The sequence below is a fragment of the Pogoniulus pusillus genome, chromosome 6 (genome assembly GCF_015220805.1).
Source record: "Pogoniulus pusillus isolate bPogPus1 chromosome 6, bPogPus1.pri, whole genome shotgun sequence".
In the NCBI taxonomy this organism is placed as follows: domain Eukaryota; kingdom Metazoa; phylum Chordata; class Aves; order Piciformes; family Lybiidae; genus Pogoniulus; species Pogoniulus pusillus.
Window position 1 is genome coordinate 25784471 of NC_087269.1, and position 16932 is coordinate 25801402.

A 16932-nucleotide genomic window follows, 5' to 3' on the forward strand; every position below is an offset into this window, starting at 1 on the left:
GGTTTGAATAAGCAAACCTCCTGATTAGCCTCCATTTCATGTCATTTCAGGTGTCAGCACTAACTGTAGATGGACTTCATCTAAATTAGTTCAACACCTAAATCCCCCCAAAGCTGGCAAGAGATGGGTTTCTTCTTGTCTGGCCAATATGCCCTGTAAAATCTGAGCTTGAGAACCCAATGAGGGTCCAGCTTTACTTTAAGGCTCACTTGGAAGTTGAACTTAAGCCCTTCCAGACTTGTATCACCAACTTCTGCTCCAGATCTAGCAGTAATGCAGCCGAAAGGCAAGTCAGCTCAGCTTACTGAGGCAATGGCTCCACGTTTTTGAGGTGGTAGGCTTTGACAGAACAAACATGGGCTTATCCATGCCCAGACATGGTCCCCTGCCCTCCCTCCTGCACTGGGGGAAGCAAGAGTGGGAGGGGAGGGCGAAAGCCCTGGCCTCACCTAATGTGGTGAAGCCTGGCAAAGTGCCATTCTGATTGGCTAATCTATGTCCAGTGCCCCATTAGTCTCGGGCTGCATATTGATAAGAGATAAGCAGGTAGCACAGGGCTGCTGCTGCCTCACTTTGCATCCTCAATTTGCCTGGAGAGCTTACCAGGAACAGGCTCCAAATGCCTGCAAGTGATCAGCCTGCACAGCCAGCGTGACATTGTGCTGAGACTGCCCATGGCAAGACATCCTGCCTGCACCTGAATGTTTCCTGCCAAGATGAGAAGTCCTGGAGATACACAGATTGTAAAGAGCAGCCAGGAGACAAGGTCAGAGAGTGTCTGCCTCCTTTCCATAGAAGCCTGGGAAGAATCAAGTCTCAGCACCCAACAAGATAGAGTTCCAGGTGCTTTGGGTACTGCCTGAGTTATACTTTGTGAGTAAACACTTGAAAGTCTCTTCCAGTGTAATATTTGCCTTTGCCACTTTAAGAAATCAGTGCTCAGGTTTTGCCTGTGCCCTGCCTGGATAAATTTCCAACCTGTGCATTTTTTTAACCTGTGAATAAATTTTCTGGTGAGTTTAATGTTAACAAACAGTTTTCACAGTTATTAACAATCATCACCTGGATAGCAAAATTAATACAGATTATTCATTTTGAATCATCCCTCACAGTTTTTCCCAGATTGTCCCACCAAAAAATCCCCATGTTAATTCAGCCCTTCCAGGACCTTCATTAGCTGAAGGACAAAGCACACTATCTACTATCAAAATGATATTATAGTTGGTTCTTCCCCTCCATCTCTATGGTATGGTAGATAGCTGTTTCAGTTCTAGTTTAAATTTCCCAGAGACTTAAATATAGTTAATTGAATCAGGTTGGAAGAGACCTCCAAGCTCATCCAGCCCAACCTAGCACCCAGCCCTATCCAGTCAACTAGACCATGTCACTAAGTGCCCCATACAGGCTTTGCTTGAACACCTCCAGGCACAGCCACTCCACCACCTCCCTGGGCAGCCCATTCCAATGCCAATCACTCTCTCTGCCAACAACTTCCTCCTCACATCCAGCCTATACTTGCCCCAGCACAACTTGAGACTGTGTCCCCTTGTTCTCTTACTGCTTGCCTGGCAGAAGAGCCTAACCTCACCTGGCTACAGCCTCCTTTCAGGTAGTTGTAGACAGCAATGAGATCACCTCTGAGAACCAATAACGATTTCTAGGATGCCTTTCCCTCTCCTTCCTCCCCCCCCCTTTTTTTTTTTTAAGAAAGGGAATTAGATCTAGAGAGGAAAAGGTAAAAGACACCCAAGTAGTCTCACTTCCATTTGGAAGTTAAAAGACCAAACTTTAACAATGAATAAAAGGTATTCAAGGTAGGGAAGTTACAGAAAAGGTAAATGAAAGGGAAAATAAGATACAAAATATATCTATGCAACCAGATTGATGGCAGTGGGTTTGTCCTCTCCTGCACTGATGGCCACCTGGCAAAACAAAGAGTAGCAGCAACAGAAAGGTGATAAGCAGGGCAAGCAGGGAGGTGGGCAAGAGAGAGAGAGAGAGAGAAGCAGGAAGTCCTCTGCTTTTATAGGGGTCTAGACAGGATATGGGAGTGGGCTAAGCACTACACCTGGAGAAAGGGTTGGACTCACCCTTACCCAGTCAGGAGGACCTGGGGCCAGGGTCAAGACCACTCCTCCAGGAGGGTTAACTCTTTCAAACGGCAATGAAAAGGCTAACATGTATGCCCTCAAGCTTCCCAAGAACAAGAACCTTGTCCTGCAAAGGCATTCCTGCTAGCAAAATCCAACTAGCATCCTCGAATTAAAGCCTCATGATACTCCACATGGGCAGGTGTCAGTGGCACACCTCCTACTCAACAGGCTACAGTAGCCAGAGGAAGGAAATTTTCTTCCCCTAAAAGTTGTCAAGCCCAGGATCAGGTAGATTCCACATCCCTGAATGGATTGAAAAGCCATTGAAAAGGGTTCTGCAGCAGGACCTTGACCGCCTGGACAGATGGGCAGAGTCCAATGGGATGGGGTTCAATAGCTCCAAGTGCAGGGTGCTGCACTTTGGCCACAACAACCCCATGCAGAGATACAGGCTGGGGTCGAGTGGCTGGAGAGCAGCCAGACAGAGAGGGATCTGGGGGTGCTGATTGATACCCGCCTGAACATGAGCCAGCAGTGTGCCCAGGTGGCCAAGAGAGCCAGTGGCATCCTGGCCTGCATCAGGAATGGTGTGGTCAGCAGGAGCAGGGAGGTCATTCTGCCCCTGTACTCTGCACTGGTTAGACCACACCTTGAGTACTGTGTTCAGTTCTGGGCCTCCCAGTTTAGGAAGGACATTGAGATGCTTGAGCGTGTCCAGAGAAGGGCAACGAGGCTGGTGAGAGGCCTTGAGCAGAAGCCCTATGAGGAGAGGCTGAGGGAGCTGGGATTGGTTAGCCTGGAGAGGAGGAGGCTCAGGGGTGACCTTATTGCTGTCTACAACTACCTGAGGGGTGGTTGTGGCCAGGAGGAGGTTGCTCTCTTCTCTCAGGTGGCCAGCACCAGAACGAGAGGACACAGCCTCAGGCTGCGCCAGGGGAGATTTAGGCTGGAGGTGAGGAGAAAGTTCTTCACTGAGAGAGTCATTGGACACTGGAATGGGCTGCCCGGGGAGGTGGTGGAGTCGCCATCCCTAGGGCACTTCAAGGCAAGGTTGGATGTGGCACTTGGTGCCATGGTCTAGCCTTGAGCTCTGTGGTAAAGGGTTGGACTTGATGATCTGTGAGGTCTCTTCCAACCTTGGTGATACTGTGAAATCATATCACTTTTTTTTTTTCCTTTAAAACCAACAAAACAAATCAGTTCCCTCCATCCATAACTCATTCACCTGCAGTCTTTTCTAGCACTACACATGACTAAGCAAAAGAAAGCTATGAAGAAATCATCAGAACACAACACTCAATGGGTTCTTCAAAAGCACCTTGAGACTAATGTGATAGTTCTTAAAAGGATAGAGTTGTGAATCTTTTGGAGGGAGAGGAAGTTTTTTTTCAGACAAAGGAGCTCCAGCAGATATAGTTAGATTTCATCCACAGATTTTTACAGATTGGAATGGTGAAGCTGGAAAGGCTGAATTAGCATGAAAATATTAAAGTACTACCTGAAGAGAGATGGTAAACACAGTTCAGAGGAGTAGGCATAGAATTGTAGAATCAATGAGGTTGGAAGAGACCTCCAAGCTCATCCAGCCCAACCTAGCACCCAGCCCTGTCCAGTAAACCAGACTATGGCACTAAGTGCCCCAGCCAGGCTTGGCTTCAACACCTCCAGGGATGGCAACTCCACCACCTCCCTGGGCAGCCCATTCCAATGCCAATCACTCTCTCTGCCAGGAACTTCCTCCTCACATCCAGCCTAGACCTCCCTGACACAACTTGAAGGCTGTGTCCCCTTCTTCTGTTGCTGGGTGCCTGGCAGCAGAGCCCAACCCCACCTGGCTGCAGCCTGCATTCAGATAGCCTCTCCTCACAGGGCTGTGCTCCAGGACCCTCCCCAGCCTTGCTGCCCTTCTCTCAACACCTTCCAGCACCTCAACATCTCTCTTGAACTGAGGAGCCCAGAACTGGACACAGCACTCAAGGTGTGGTCTGAGCAGTGCTGAGCACAGGGGCAGAAGAACCTCCCTTGTCCTGCTGGCCACACTGCTCCTGAGCCAGCCCAGGATGCCATTGGCTCTGCTGCCCACCTGGACACACTGCTGCCTCCTCTTCAGCTCCTCTCTACCAGCACCCCCAGCTCCCTCTCTGCCTGGCTGCTCTCAGCCACTCTGGCCCCAGCCTGTAGTGCTGCTTGGGGTTGTTGTGGCCAAAGTGTAGAACCCTGCACTTGGCCTTGTTCAGTCTTGTCTCATTGGCCTCTGTGCTAGTTAGAAGCAAGCTAGAATGTTTTGGTAAAAGAACTAGATAACAGGCAGTGGAATGAAAACATGGTGTCTCCTTCTCTCACAGTCACGCTGAGAGTTCTGGGAAGAAGAAGTTAACTTTCTCCATTTTGTTTTTTTCTTCTGCCTTTGCCTTCAGACCTGGTCACATCTCATTAACCTTGCTCCTACTAACCTTGCTCCCTAACCTCTTGGCTGCACCTCTCTTCGTCCTGAGAACTGGGGTAAGGTTGAAAGAGCCGGGGGAGGTGTTGGGGTGTTTTGAGAGCCCCTCCTGGGGACTCAGGTTTCTGGGAGGGGAGTTGTGCTTTTGTATTGTTTATCCTTTGTATATTTCTGTATATAATTGTATATAACTGTATATATTGTAAATAGCTGCTTGTAAATTCTGCTAGCTGTAAATAAATTGCTTCATCTATATTCCCAGGGTCCCTCTGAGTTAGCTGGGGCAAATACAAAGTGTGGGGGGGCAGGGAAGAGCCCAAACCATCACAGCCTCTGCCCACCCATACAGCCTGGCAAGGTCCCTCTGCAGGGCTCTCCTACCCTCCAACAGCTCCACACTTGCTCCTGGCTTGTTGTCATCTACTAACTTATTCAATCTCCTGGCCCAGATTATCACTAAAGATATTGAACAGGACTGTGCCCAGCACTGATCCCTGGGGCACACTGCTAGTGCCAGCTGCCTGCTGGATGTGGCACCACTCACCACCATTCTCGTGGGCTGGTCCTTCAGCCAGTTCTTGACCCATTTCAGAGATCACCCAGTCCAACCTATCACCCAGCCCCGTCCAATCAACTAGAGCATGACACGAATTGCCCTGACAGGTGACAGAGCTCTCTACAAGCAAGCAGTAACACAGGACTGAAATTCCAGCTCTGAAAGCTTGCAACAAGAAACACAGTACACAAGGGGAACAAATGGAAAGAAAACTTGAGCATGAATCATAGAATCACAGAATCAGTCAGGGTTGCAAGGGAACAGAAGTACCATCTTATTGAAACCCCACTGCCATGCCCAGGGACACCCTACCCTAGAGCAGGCTGCACACAGCCTCAGCCAGCCTGGCCTTAAACGCCTCCAGCCATGGGGCCTCAACCACCTCCCTGGGCAACCCAGTCCAGCCTCTCACCACTCTCATCATGAACAGCTTCCTCCTCACTTCCAGGCTCAATCTCCCCACTTCCAGCTTTGCTCCATTCCCCCAGTCCTCTCACTCCCTCACAGCCTCAAAAGTCCCTCCACAGCTTTTTTGTAGCCCAGTTCAGATCCTGGAAGGCCACGAGAAGGTCACCTTGCAGCCTCCTCTTCTCCAGACTCAACAGCCCCAACTCTTTCAGTCTGTCCTCACAGCAGAGCTGCTCCAGCCCTCTTAGCATCCTCCTGGCCCTGCTCTGGACATGCTCCAGCATCTCCACATCCCTCTTGTCCCAGGGGCTCCAGAACTGGATGCAGGACTCCAGCTGGGGTCTCAGCAGAGTGCAGTAGAGGGACAGAATCACCTCCCTGGCCCTGCTGGCCACACTGCGCCTGATGCAGCCCAGGCTCTGCTTGGCTTTCTGGGCTGCAAGTGCACACTGCTGGCTCCTGTTGAGCTTCATCTCCACCAGCACCCCCAAGTCCCTCTCCTCAGGGCTGCTCTCCAGCCAGGCACTGCCCAGCCTGCAGTTGTGCTTGGCATTGCCTCCACCCAGCTGCGGGACCTTGGCCTTGGTCTTTTTGAACCTCCTGAGGTTGGCTTGTGCCCACCTCTGCAGCCTGTGCAGGTCCCTCTGGATGGATCCCTGCCCTCCAGCCTGGCTGCTGCACCACACAGCTTGGTGTCATCAGCAAACTTGCTGAGGCTGCATTTGATGCCTCTGTCCATGGCATCCACAAAGATGTTGATCAAGACTGGTGCCAGGACTGATCCCTGAGGGACTCTGCTTGTCACTGGCCTCCACTTGGCCATGGAGCCATTGACAGCCACTCTTTGGGTGTGGCCATCAAGTGAGCTCTTTAGCCAGCTCACCAGGCAAAGGGTGATATCATTTCACCTCTCAGCTGCCAAAAGCATTGCTCTGAAAAAACCACCCCTGCAGGCCCAGTGCCTACCAGTTATAGCTGATGATAGAAAAAGTCAGACCTGTATTTCCTTACAGCACCAGCACCATCTAGTATGCTTTGCTGAGTGAAATTACTCCAATAGACACCAAAGCACAGCAGGCCTCATAATGAACTGTCAGAATGTCACCAGAACTCCAGAGCAAATGCCAGCAACCATGTTCCAAGGGAGGAGAGGGAAGCAGTAGGATCATTAGGTTCCAGGAAGAAAATCTGCTTTGCAATGGCAGCCCACAGAACTGTGTTTGTTTAGTTTAGCAAGTGAAACCAAAAGAAAGGGAATCACTGCTCTCTAAGCGCTTCTTTGGCTGGAGAGCAGAAGTATTACCTGAGCTGAAAGATTCTGTAGCCACCATCAGCCAGCCATAAATAAATTGGCTCATTTCTACCAGACAACAGCATTGATCCGAAGCAACAAATGAGATTCTGGGGAAGCTTTCAAGTAAGTTAAAGGGAAAAGCAGCCTAACTGTTTTCCAGGAGAGTCCTTGATACAGTTTTTAAGGCTGCTTTGCAACATCATTAATTGCTGTGGCTGGGGAAGATCTGAAGAATCAGATCAGCAAAAACATCTGAAAGAGAGCAAGCACTGGGTAATGGAGCACAGTGCAGTAAGAGGCAGGCAACTAACCACACAGGCAGAGCAGTAAGCACGAAACCACTTTACTTGCAGAGAATTTGGGTACTATTTATGCTGCAACTGCCTTTCCCTGTTTGCATTCATGAGCAGGTGTGGAGCTGTTGGAGGGTAGGAGAGCCCTGCAGAGGAACCTGGACAGGCTGGATGGGTGGGCAGAGGCCAATGGGAAGAGACTGAACAAGGCCAAGTGCAGGGTTCTACACTTTGGCCACAACAACCCCAAGCAGCACTACAGGCTGGGGACACAGTGGCTGAGAGCAGCCAGGCAGAGGGAGCTGGGAGTGCTGGTACAGACTAGCTGAAGATGAGGCAGCAGTGTGCCCAGGTGGGCAGCAGAGCCAATGGCATCCTGGGCTGGCTGAGGAGCAGTGTGGCCAGCAGGACAAGGGAGGTTCTTCTGCCCCTGTGCGCAGCACTGCTCAGGCCACACCTTGAGTGCTGTGTCCAGTTCTGGGCTGCTCAATTAAAGAGAGATATTGAGGTGCAGGAAGGTGTTGAGAGAAGGGCAGCAAGGCTGGGGAGGGGCCTGGAGCACAGCCCTGTGAGGAGAGGCTGAGGGAGCTGGGGGGGTGCAGCCTGCAGAAGAGGAGGCTCAGGGCAGAGCTCATTGCTGTCTGCAGCTCCCTGAAGGGAGGCTGTAGCCAGGTGGGGTTGGGCTCTGCTGCCAGGCACCCAGCAACAGAACAAGGAGCCACAGTCTCAAGCTGTGCCAGGGCAGGTCTAGGCTGGATGTGAGGAGGAAGTTGTTGGCAGAGAGTGATTGGCATTGGAATGGGCTGCCCAGGGAGGTGGTGGAGTGGCCATGCCTGGAGGTGTTGAAGCCAAGCCTGGCTGGGGCACTTAGTGCCATGGTCTGGTTGATTGGATAGTGCTGGGTGATAGATTGGACTGGATGATCTTCAAAGCCCCTTCCAACCTGGTTGATTCTATGATTCTAAGACTTAGCCCTGACTTGAATACATTCTATCTTTTCATGTCTTTTCCATTTCCTACTATCAGAAGTGAAGGTTTTATTGGCAGTTTTTCATAGAATTATTGTAGGCCTTCAATATAAGAAACAAATAAAAGGTCAAACTGGTGGAGGGCAACTTAAAATAAAAAGATCACACCAATCTAATTAGCTGAGTTTCTGATGCCATTGCTAACGGTCAGTGATGTCATTTTCACCTGTTCACAGTAACTCCTGACACTGGAGTGAGGAAGTTGCACAGATTCTCTCCTACCACATCACCCCATCAGGAAACAAAGGGTTCTGTGAACAAGAGATCACTAACTATGTAGGATCACAGAATCAGCCCAGTTGGAAGAGCCTCTCCTCACAGGGCTGTGCTCCAGGACCCTCTCCAGCCTTGCTGCCCTTCTCCGAACACCTTCCAGCACCTCAACATTTCTCCTGAACTGAGGAGCCCACAACTGGACATAGAGCTCAGGTTGTGGCCTGAGCAGTGCTGAGCACAGGGGCAGAAGAACCTCCCTTGTCCTGCTGTCCACACTGCTCCTGAGCCAGCTCAGGATGCCGTTGGCTCTGCTGCCCACCTGGGCACACTGCTGCCTCCTCTTCAGCTCCTCTCTCCCAGCACCCCCAGCTCCCTCTCTGCCTGGCTGCTCTCAGTCACTCTGTCCCCAGCCTGTAGTGCTGCTTCGGGTTGTTGTGGGAAAAGTGCAGAACCCTGCACTTGGCCTTGTTCAGTCTTGTCCCATTGGCCTCTGCTCACCCATCCAGCCTGGCCAGGTCCCTCTGCAGGGCTCTCATATCCTCCAACAGCTCCACACCTGATCTTGGCTTGGTGTCATCTGCAAACTGACTGATGATGTTTCCATGTTTCACATGCTTACACCCTCTTCAAGCTGGGGATCTCGCTATACATTTTCAGTCAGAAACAAACTATAGCCTCATGTATTTATGTGATATTGTGGACAAGTACCTTTTCTTTCCTCTAAATCATTTGTAACATTCTTTATACCCTGAGATGGGAACCTTACTGAACATGGAAATAGAAAAGAGCAGCTCTGAAACTTGAAGATTCTGTTTCCCTCTTTTGAAAGGTCAAGCTGGGTCCTATTATACTTTCCAGAACCTGTATGTTTTGTACATTTCAGCCTCATCCAAGTCTCACTAGAAATTGGTATTCAAATAAAATCCACAATGTTACTTTGATCAAAGATGGATCTCTTTTTTTTTTTTGATGATGACTGTTATGCCATTGCCCATGTGAATGCAGACAACATCATGGTAAAAATCATAGCATGGTTTGGGTTGCAAGACATCCCAAAGACCATTTAGTTCCAAACCCCCTGCCATGGGCAGGGACACCTTCCTCTAGACCAGATTTCTCAAGGCCTTGCCTCACTTGGCCTTGACAATCTCCAGGGAAGAAGTGTTCAAGAAAAAAAATGGATGAGGCACTTAGTGCCATGGTCTAGTTGATTGGACAGGGCTGGGTGCTAGGTTGGACTGGATGAGCTTGGAGGTACCTTCCAACCTGGGTGATTCTATGATTCTCTCTGGGCAACCTGTTCCAGTGTCACTGTCAAGAATTTCTTCCTAAGATCCACTCTACATCCAGCTCAAAGCCATCACCCCTAGTCCTATTACTCCCAGCCCTTGTCAAAAGTCCACCCCCAGCTCTCCTGTAGCCCCCTTCAGGTACTAGAAGCCTGCTCTAAGGTCTTCCCAAAGCCTTCTCTTCTCCAGGCTGCACAGTCCCAACTCTTGTAGTCTGTCCCCATAGAAAACAATATATAAACCTCCTCTATTTCAGCTTACCCTGAGCTCTTTCCATGAGCCTAGAACAGATACAGCCCAATGTTGCCCTACCATCATACTTCCCTCCTTTTGACTTATTCTGCTGAACACATCATAGTGAATCCCTCTGCCAGACAGTCCCTACTCCTTCAGATCAAGCATTTTGCTGCTCAGAGACAGCTGACAAGCATCACCAAGTCCAACATTGCAAAGCATAAAGGCCCCACTCTCCTGCTATCATAAACAGCTCAAATGCAAGCTGAGAGGAGACAAGCATAGATCAAGTATCTGAAATATGAGCTGCTCATCAGTGTCTCCAGTGACAGCTACAATGACAGCATGTGGAAATCAAATTAGTTTTATTATACATTCTGGACATGAAATGCATCATTGGGCTGGGAGATGGAAGAGAATAAAAGGACATTCAGAAAACAACAGAGCAAGAAATACATACTTGGCACTTGAGGAAAAAAAGGAAGAAAGGAAGGAATTCAAGAAGGATTGGATGAATACTTTTAACAAATTAAAGCCACTGCACTTTATACCTGCCAAAATAGAGTTTTCTACTCTCAAGTCAGCTGAATAAGTCATCCATACATGGTACATGGAAGGTAGAAATGGCACTTAAAAATTAACAACTTCATTACAGGCATTCTCAAACCTGACTCAGTTTTTACTTATCCCTCTTGTTATTCTTAGGAGTAAGAACAAGTCTGGCAAAATGAACTCTTCCACTTCTAAGTCATGCAAAAGAACAAATTAGAATCACTTATCTAGGCCTGTACTTGTTCATTACTGCAGATAATTGGCAGGAAGCCTTTCTGGTACTTCTTAACACCTTTCTCCAGGATTTCTGAAGTATTGTTTCTCTGGAAGACTCTCAATGTCAATCTCTCCTCTTCAGATCCTGTTCTCAGTGCTCTACCATCCTTCCTCTCCAGATCCTCCTCTCTGTGCTCTACCACCTTTCCTCTCCAGATCCTCTTCTCAGTGTTGTACCATCTTTCCTCTCCAGAACCTGCTCTCTGTGCTCTACCACCTTTCCTCTCCAGATCCTCTTCTCAGTGTTGTACCATCTTTCCTCTCCAGAATCTGCTCTCTGTGCTCCACCACCTTTCCTCTCCAGATCCTGCTCTCTGTGCTCTACCATCCTACCTCTCCAGATCCTGTCCTCGGTGCTCTACCACCTTGTCCTGGAGTCCTGTATACCCCTAGGTTCCTCTCCTGCCGTGACTTTGGGGGAGAGAGAAAGCCGCCTGGTTCCCCCCCACCTTGCCTGCCCTGCAGGAATGAAGGGGGTGAGCAAAGGGGTCCTGCCCACACGAGGAGTGCCCCGTGAGTTCCCGCGCTGGAATCGGCCGTGCGCTTTCGTGCCTAAGGAAGTGGTAACTCTGCCCTTTGTCTAGCGAGGGTAAAAATATTGGGGGGCTTCCCACCTTTGGGGGTTCCTGCCTTGGAGTTCGTCCCTGCCTGGATGTTTGTGCCTGCCTGAGAGTTCCCCCACTCTCACCTCGCCTGGATGCAGAGAGATCTTCAAAGGCTGCTTCACCTATTGACACCCTTTGTAAGCCTAACGACCCTTAATGGTCCACCTGCAGCTGCTGAAAAGGAACAGAGGGACAGACCTCATCAGGAAGCCAGCCTGATCCTGAGTTATTTTGGCTCAACTTTATTAGTGAGAAAACACTATTCATTAATAGCTAAAGCCTTTTCCAACTTCTGACTTCCAAAATAGTCAGATTATCGATGGCATCCCTGTAGATATTCCCAAGCAACTGAATCTGTTAAACTAAATCTTTGTATATATAGTTTTGGGGGCGGGTTTGGGGAAAATAAAATAACTCTATTTTTGTATAAAATTCCCGACTCAGGCACACATTAATTCCTGCCTCCACAACACACCTTTCCTCTCCAGATCCTGCTCTCTGTGCTCCACCACCTTTCCTCTCCAGGTCCTGTCCTCAGTGCTCTACCATCCTTCCTCTCCAGATCCTGTCCTCGGTGCTCTACCATCCTTCCTCTCCAGATCCTGTCCTCGGTGCTCTACCAACCTTCCTCTCCAGATCCTGCTCTCAGTGCTCTACCATCCTTCCTCTCCAGATCCTGTCCTCAGTGCTCTACCATCTTTCCTTTCCAGATCCTGCTCTCAGTGCTCTACCATCTTTCCTCTCCAGATTCTCTTCTGAGTGTTCTATCTGCCTACTTAAGAAAGATGAAGTATTTGTTTAGTGAACATGAGAAAATAATTTCTAATGCTAGAATCCAACAGGGAATCACCATAACTTTAGATTTTATCCTGCTTGGTAAACCAACAGCTTTGTAAAATATGATCATCAGCAGGTGCTTCAAACCATTAAATACACCCATATCTCTCTCTACATTTTCAAGCAATAGTTTCAGGGGGCTTGGGGGAGGTAATTAAAATGAGATCATGGAATCATCCCACCCCTCCCTCACAGCAAAAAAAAAAACACCTTACCTTCATCATTCTGGGCCAAGCAACTTGCTAAGATAGTAGTAACTGCCATTCCTACAGCTAACCATTTCCAGAGACAAAACTGCTGGACCATTGTTTGTCAAACTTCACTCAATGCAGATCTGAAAGAGAAAGATTTGATAGATGAATTAGTCAAGCAGCCTACACAAAGAGGAGTGATTACAAACTATCTCACAGGGCATGCCTAAGGACATAGGACTGTGAGAGTCTAAATCTTCTCTCCCTTTTTCATCAACAAAGATAAAGATTGACACTGTCTCTCCCTAATCAGCAAAGATGAAAACTGCCTTTGTTAAGCTCCAGGCTGAGACCAGGTGCTTGGCCAAAAGCTTACTGATGCAATTCAGCAGACAGTGCCTTTGAGGAAACTCCTGGACCTCACCTGGCTTGAATGCCCAGGGTGTGCACATCTTAGGTCAGCTATCCCAAAGCAAAAAAGCTTATGTGTATTCAGGGTATGGACAGGTAAGCAGCACATGGAGTGGATGGAGGCCCTGTGAATGCATGAGAATACAGATGAAGACTTCCTGGGGAGCTGCACCTGGACACTGAGCTAAAAAGCTGCATAAAAAGACATGAGCAATGACTGCTGAAGTGTGCACCTCCAGGTGTGGTTCTCCACCAAAGCACCACCAGAGCTGCACATCCACCAGAAGAACTCCTGATGAACTCCACAGAAGAACATCCCTGGGCCATGCACACATCTTTCTCTTTCGCATCCCCATCTGCAGCTGATGGTAATACAATCCCTGCTCTTTCCCTTCCCTGCTTCTTCTCTTTTTCTCTGCCTTTCTCTCTCTCCCCTTCTCCCTCCCTCTGTTTTCTTCAACATTATCCTTCAATAAATAGTTTTGTGGTGATTTCTGGTCTGGCTTGCACCTTCATTTTACAACACAGACAACTACAAGAATAGATCCTGCTCCTCTGGATAGAGATGTTGTTAATCTCTGCTCTCTGGACCTTGACAAGGACATATATAGGCCACATGGGGCATATGTTAAAGTGAGGAAAGGAAATCCCATGAGTAAGAGCACATACATGTGAACCTGATAAGCACATATACACAGTTGAAGTAGATACTCCCAGCCAAAGAAAATAAAAAATGCATTCAAAAACAAGATCTAATTTCCATACAGTAAAGTATTTCTGTTATGCTTCCTGCTTCAGCCTCATGCTTCAAAGCACTTCAGAGAACTGAAGGTAGCTGAAGGGGGGGGGAAGTCCACTGGCAAAATTCCCTACTCCCAGTGAGCTAAAGGTTGAAAGGGATCCCTGGAGACCATCTAGTGCAGCTCCCCTGCTAAAGGGGGGGGGTCACCCAGAGGAGGATGCTGAGGAACAGTGCTGGGCCCAGTCCTATTCAATATCTGGCTGAAGGACTGGGCCCAGAGAGTGGTGGTGAATGGTACAACATCCAGATGGCAGCTGTCACCAGTGATGTGCCCCAGGGATCAGTGCTGGCCACAGTCCTCTGCAATATCTTTATTGATGATCTAGACCAGGGCACTGAGTCCAGCATCAGTAAATTTGCAGATGACACCAAGCTAGGAGCAGGTGTGGAGCTGTTGAAGGGTAGGAGAGCTCTGCAGAGGGACCTGGACAGGCTGGATGGGAGGGCATAGGCCAAGGGCATAAGGCCAAGTGCAGGGTTCTATACTTTGGCCACAACAACCCCAAGCAGCACTACAGGCTGGGGACAGAGTGTCTGAGAGCAGCCAGGCAGAGAGGGAGCTGGGGTGCAGGTAGAGAGGAGCTGAAGAGGAGGCAGCAGTGTGCCCAGGTGGGCAGCAGAGCCAACGGCATCCTGGGCTGGCTCAGGAGCAGTGCAGCCAGCAGAACAACAGAGGTTATTCTGTTCAGGCCACAGCCTGAGTGCTGTATCCAGTTATGGGCTCCTGAATTGAAGAGAGATGTTGAGGTACTGGAAGATGGCCAGAGAAGGGCAGCAAGGCTGGTGAGGGGCCTGGAGCACAGCCCTGTGAGGAGAGGCTGAGGGAGCTGGTGGGGTGCAGACTGCAGAAGAGGAGGCTCAGGGCAGAGCTCATTGCTGTCTGCAGCTCCCTGAAGGGAGGCTGTGGCCAGGTGGGGTTGGGCTCTGCTGCCAGGCACTCAGCAACAGAACAAGGGGACACAATCTCTGGCTGTGCCAGGGCAGGTCTAGGCTGGATGTTAGGAGGAAGTTGTTGTCAGAGAGAGTGATTGGCATTGGAATGGGCTGCCTAGGGAGGTGGTGGAGTGGCCGTGCCTGGAGGTGTTGAAGCCAAGCCTGGCTGAGGCACTTAGTGCCATGGTCTGGTTGATTGGACAGGGCTGGGTGCTAGGTTGGACTGGATGAACTTGGAGATCTCTTCCAACCTGGTTGAGTCTATGATTCTATGAGTCTACCATGCCATATGCTCAAGCATTGGAAGAGGCTGCACAGAAAGAAGGTGGAATCATCATGCCTGGAGGTGTTTGAGAAACATGTGAACATGGCACCTGGGTATGTGGTTTAACGGCCATGGTGACCTTAGGTTAATGGATGGACTCAATGGTCTCTAACTGACACAATTCTGTGATCCTATATTCTAGCAGACTATGTATAGAAAAAGCCTAGACTAATTCTAATGATTCCAGTGCCATTATTAGACCTTCTGGGAAGTTCTGAGGGTGTGAATTTAGTGTTTCATGTTTCTCCCTCCCACATTAAGTGGAAATCCAAACACAATGGGGCTCTGTCTCTTTTCCAGTTTAAGCAGACAGTGTTTAGCACCACAGAATCAGTCAGGGTTGGAAGGGAACAGAAGTATCATCTTATTGAAAACCCCCTGCCATGCCCAGGGATAACCTACCCTAGAGCAGGCTGCACACAGCCTCAGCCAGCCTGGCCTGAAACACCTCCAGCCATGGGGCCTCAACCACTTCCCTGGGCAACCCATTCCAGCCTCTCACCACTCATCACGAACAACTTCCTCCTCATGGCCAGCCTGAATCTCCCCACCTCCAGCTTTGCTCCATTCTCCCCAGCCCTGTCACTCCCTCACAGCCTCAAAAGTCCCTCCCCAGCTTTTTTGTAGCCCCCTTCAGATCCTGGACGGCCACAAGAAGGTCCCCTGGGAGCCTCCTATTCTCCAGACTGAACAGCCCCAACTCTTTCAGTCTGTCCTCACAGCAGAGCTGCTGCAGCCCTCTCAGCATCCTCCTGGCCCTTCTCTGGACACTCTCCAGCATCTCCTCATCCCTCTTGTAATAGGGGCTCTAGAATTGGATGCAGTACTCCAGGTTGGGTCTCGACAGAGCAGAGTAGAGAGGGAGAATCACCTCCCTGGCCCTGCTGGCCACACTTCTCCTGCTGCAGCCCAGGCTCTGGTTGGCTCTCCAACTTACCTCCAATGTTATTCATTAGGTAGCATTTGCTGTCTAGTGCTTGCCACCTTTTATACCTCATACCCTGGAAGGAGCTGGGCAGGAGACCTATCTTAGTTTCTTCAGGTCAGTGTAAGAAAGATGTCATTTGTGTGCAGACTGCATGTGTTATACCACCCTGAGAGAAATGCACATCCACACTTCAAGGGGTTTTGGCATTTTGTTTCACAACCTTGGGAGAAAAAATCCCCATCTCCACTCACAACCTTCTATTTCTGAAGGTTATTTCAAGCTCAGCTGACATACTTGAGTTGAGTCTCCACTGAAGAGATTCTTCGACAGAATCTTGGCAGATTTATTTTTGATTTTGATGAAATGTCAAGCAAACCACGAGGACAGCAATGGTGCTGCTCTAAGAATAAGCATCTCTATATGCAACTGTAATACAACAGAAGAAAAACTGCCCCTCCTTTCTCTTCCAATTTATACCAGGAAAAAAAAGTGGTGTGAAGTGTAGAAAGAAAGAATGTTCTTTAAACAGATTCTGCTAACTCAGAAATAGCTTACAAAGAAACCACAAGTTACTGCCACGTCCCCAGAAGCAGACAATCTGTAAGAATCACAGAACCACAGAAGTTCTTAGATTGGCAAAGCCCTTCAAGCTCCGCGAGTCCAATCATTAGTCTCACACTGACAAGTCCTTGACTAACCTAAACCCCTCAGCACAACATCTCAGCACTAGGAATTGCTATGCTTGAAAAGCACCACCAGCATCAGCCAGTCCAACCTGCATCCCAGCAGCCTTCATCACTATACCAGAGCCTCAAGCACCACATCCACTCTCCTTTCAAACACCTCCAGGCATGGCAACTCCACCACCTCCCTGGGCAGCCTGTTCCAGTGCCTGACCTCCCACTCAGGAAACAACTTCCTCCCAACAGCCAACCTAAGCCTCCCCTCATGCAACTTGAGGCCATTTCCTCTTGTCCTGTCATGAGTAAGTGGGGAGAAGAGACCAGCCCCAGCCTCACTACAACCTCCTTTTAGGTAGCTGTAGTGGGCAAGAAGGTCCCCTCTCATCCTCCTCTTCTCCAGACTAAACACCCCCAGCTCCCTCAGCCACTCCTCACAAGTCATGTTTGCCAGACCTCTCCCCAGTCTTGTTGTCCTTCTCTGCACTGCTCCAGCACCTCAGTGTCCCTCCTGTACTGTGGTGACCAAAACTGGACA

The 16932-nt window shown here is 49.3% G+C and overlaps 1 protein-coding gene across 10 annotated transcripts in view; it reads right to left on the bottom strand.

Annotated features, from left to right (window-relative positions):
* Nucleotides 1–16932, bottom strand: part of PCDH15 (protocadherin related 15) — a 1224756-nt gene that overhangs the window by 489239 nt on the left and 718585 nt on the right. For 9 of the 10 annotated variants that reach the window (XM_064145003.1, XM_064145009.1, XM_064145013.1 and 6 more), the window contains one exon: nt 12340–12458. In XM_064145003.1, coding sequence (XP_064001073.1) covers nt 12340–12430 — 91 coding nt within the window. In that variant the 5' untranslated portion in view covers nt 12431–12458. Of the gene's footprint in view, nt 1–12339; nt 12459–16932 lie in introns of those variants that run through there. The other variant, XM_064145010.1, reaches the window with a different exon arrangement.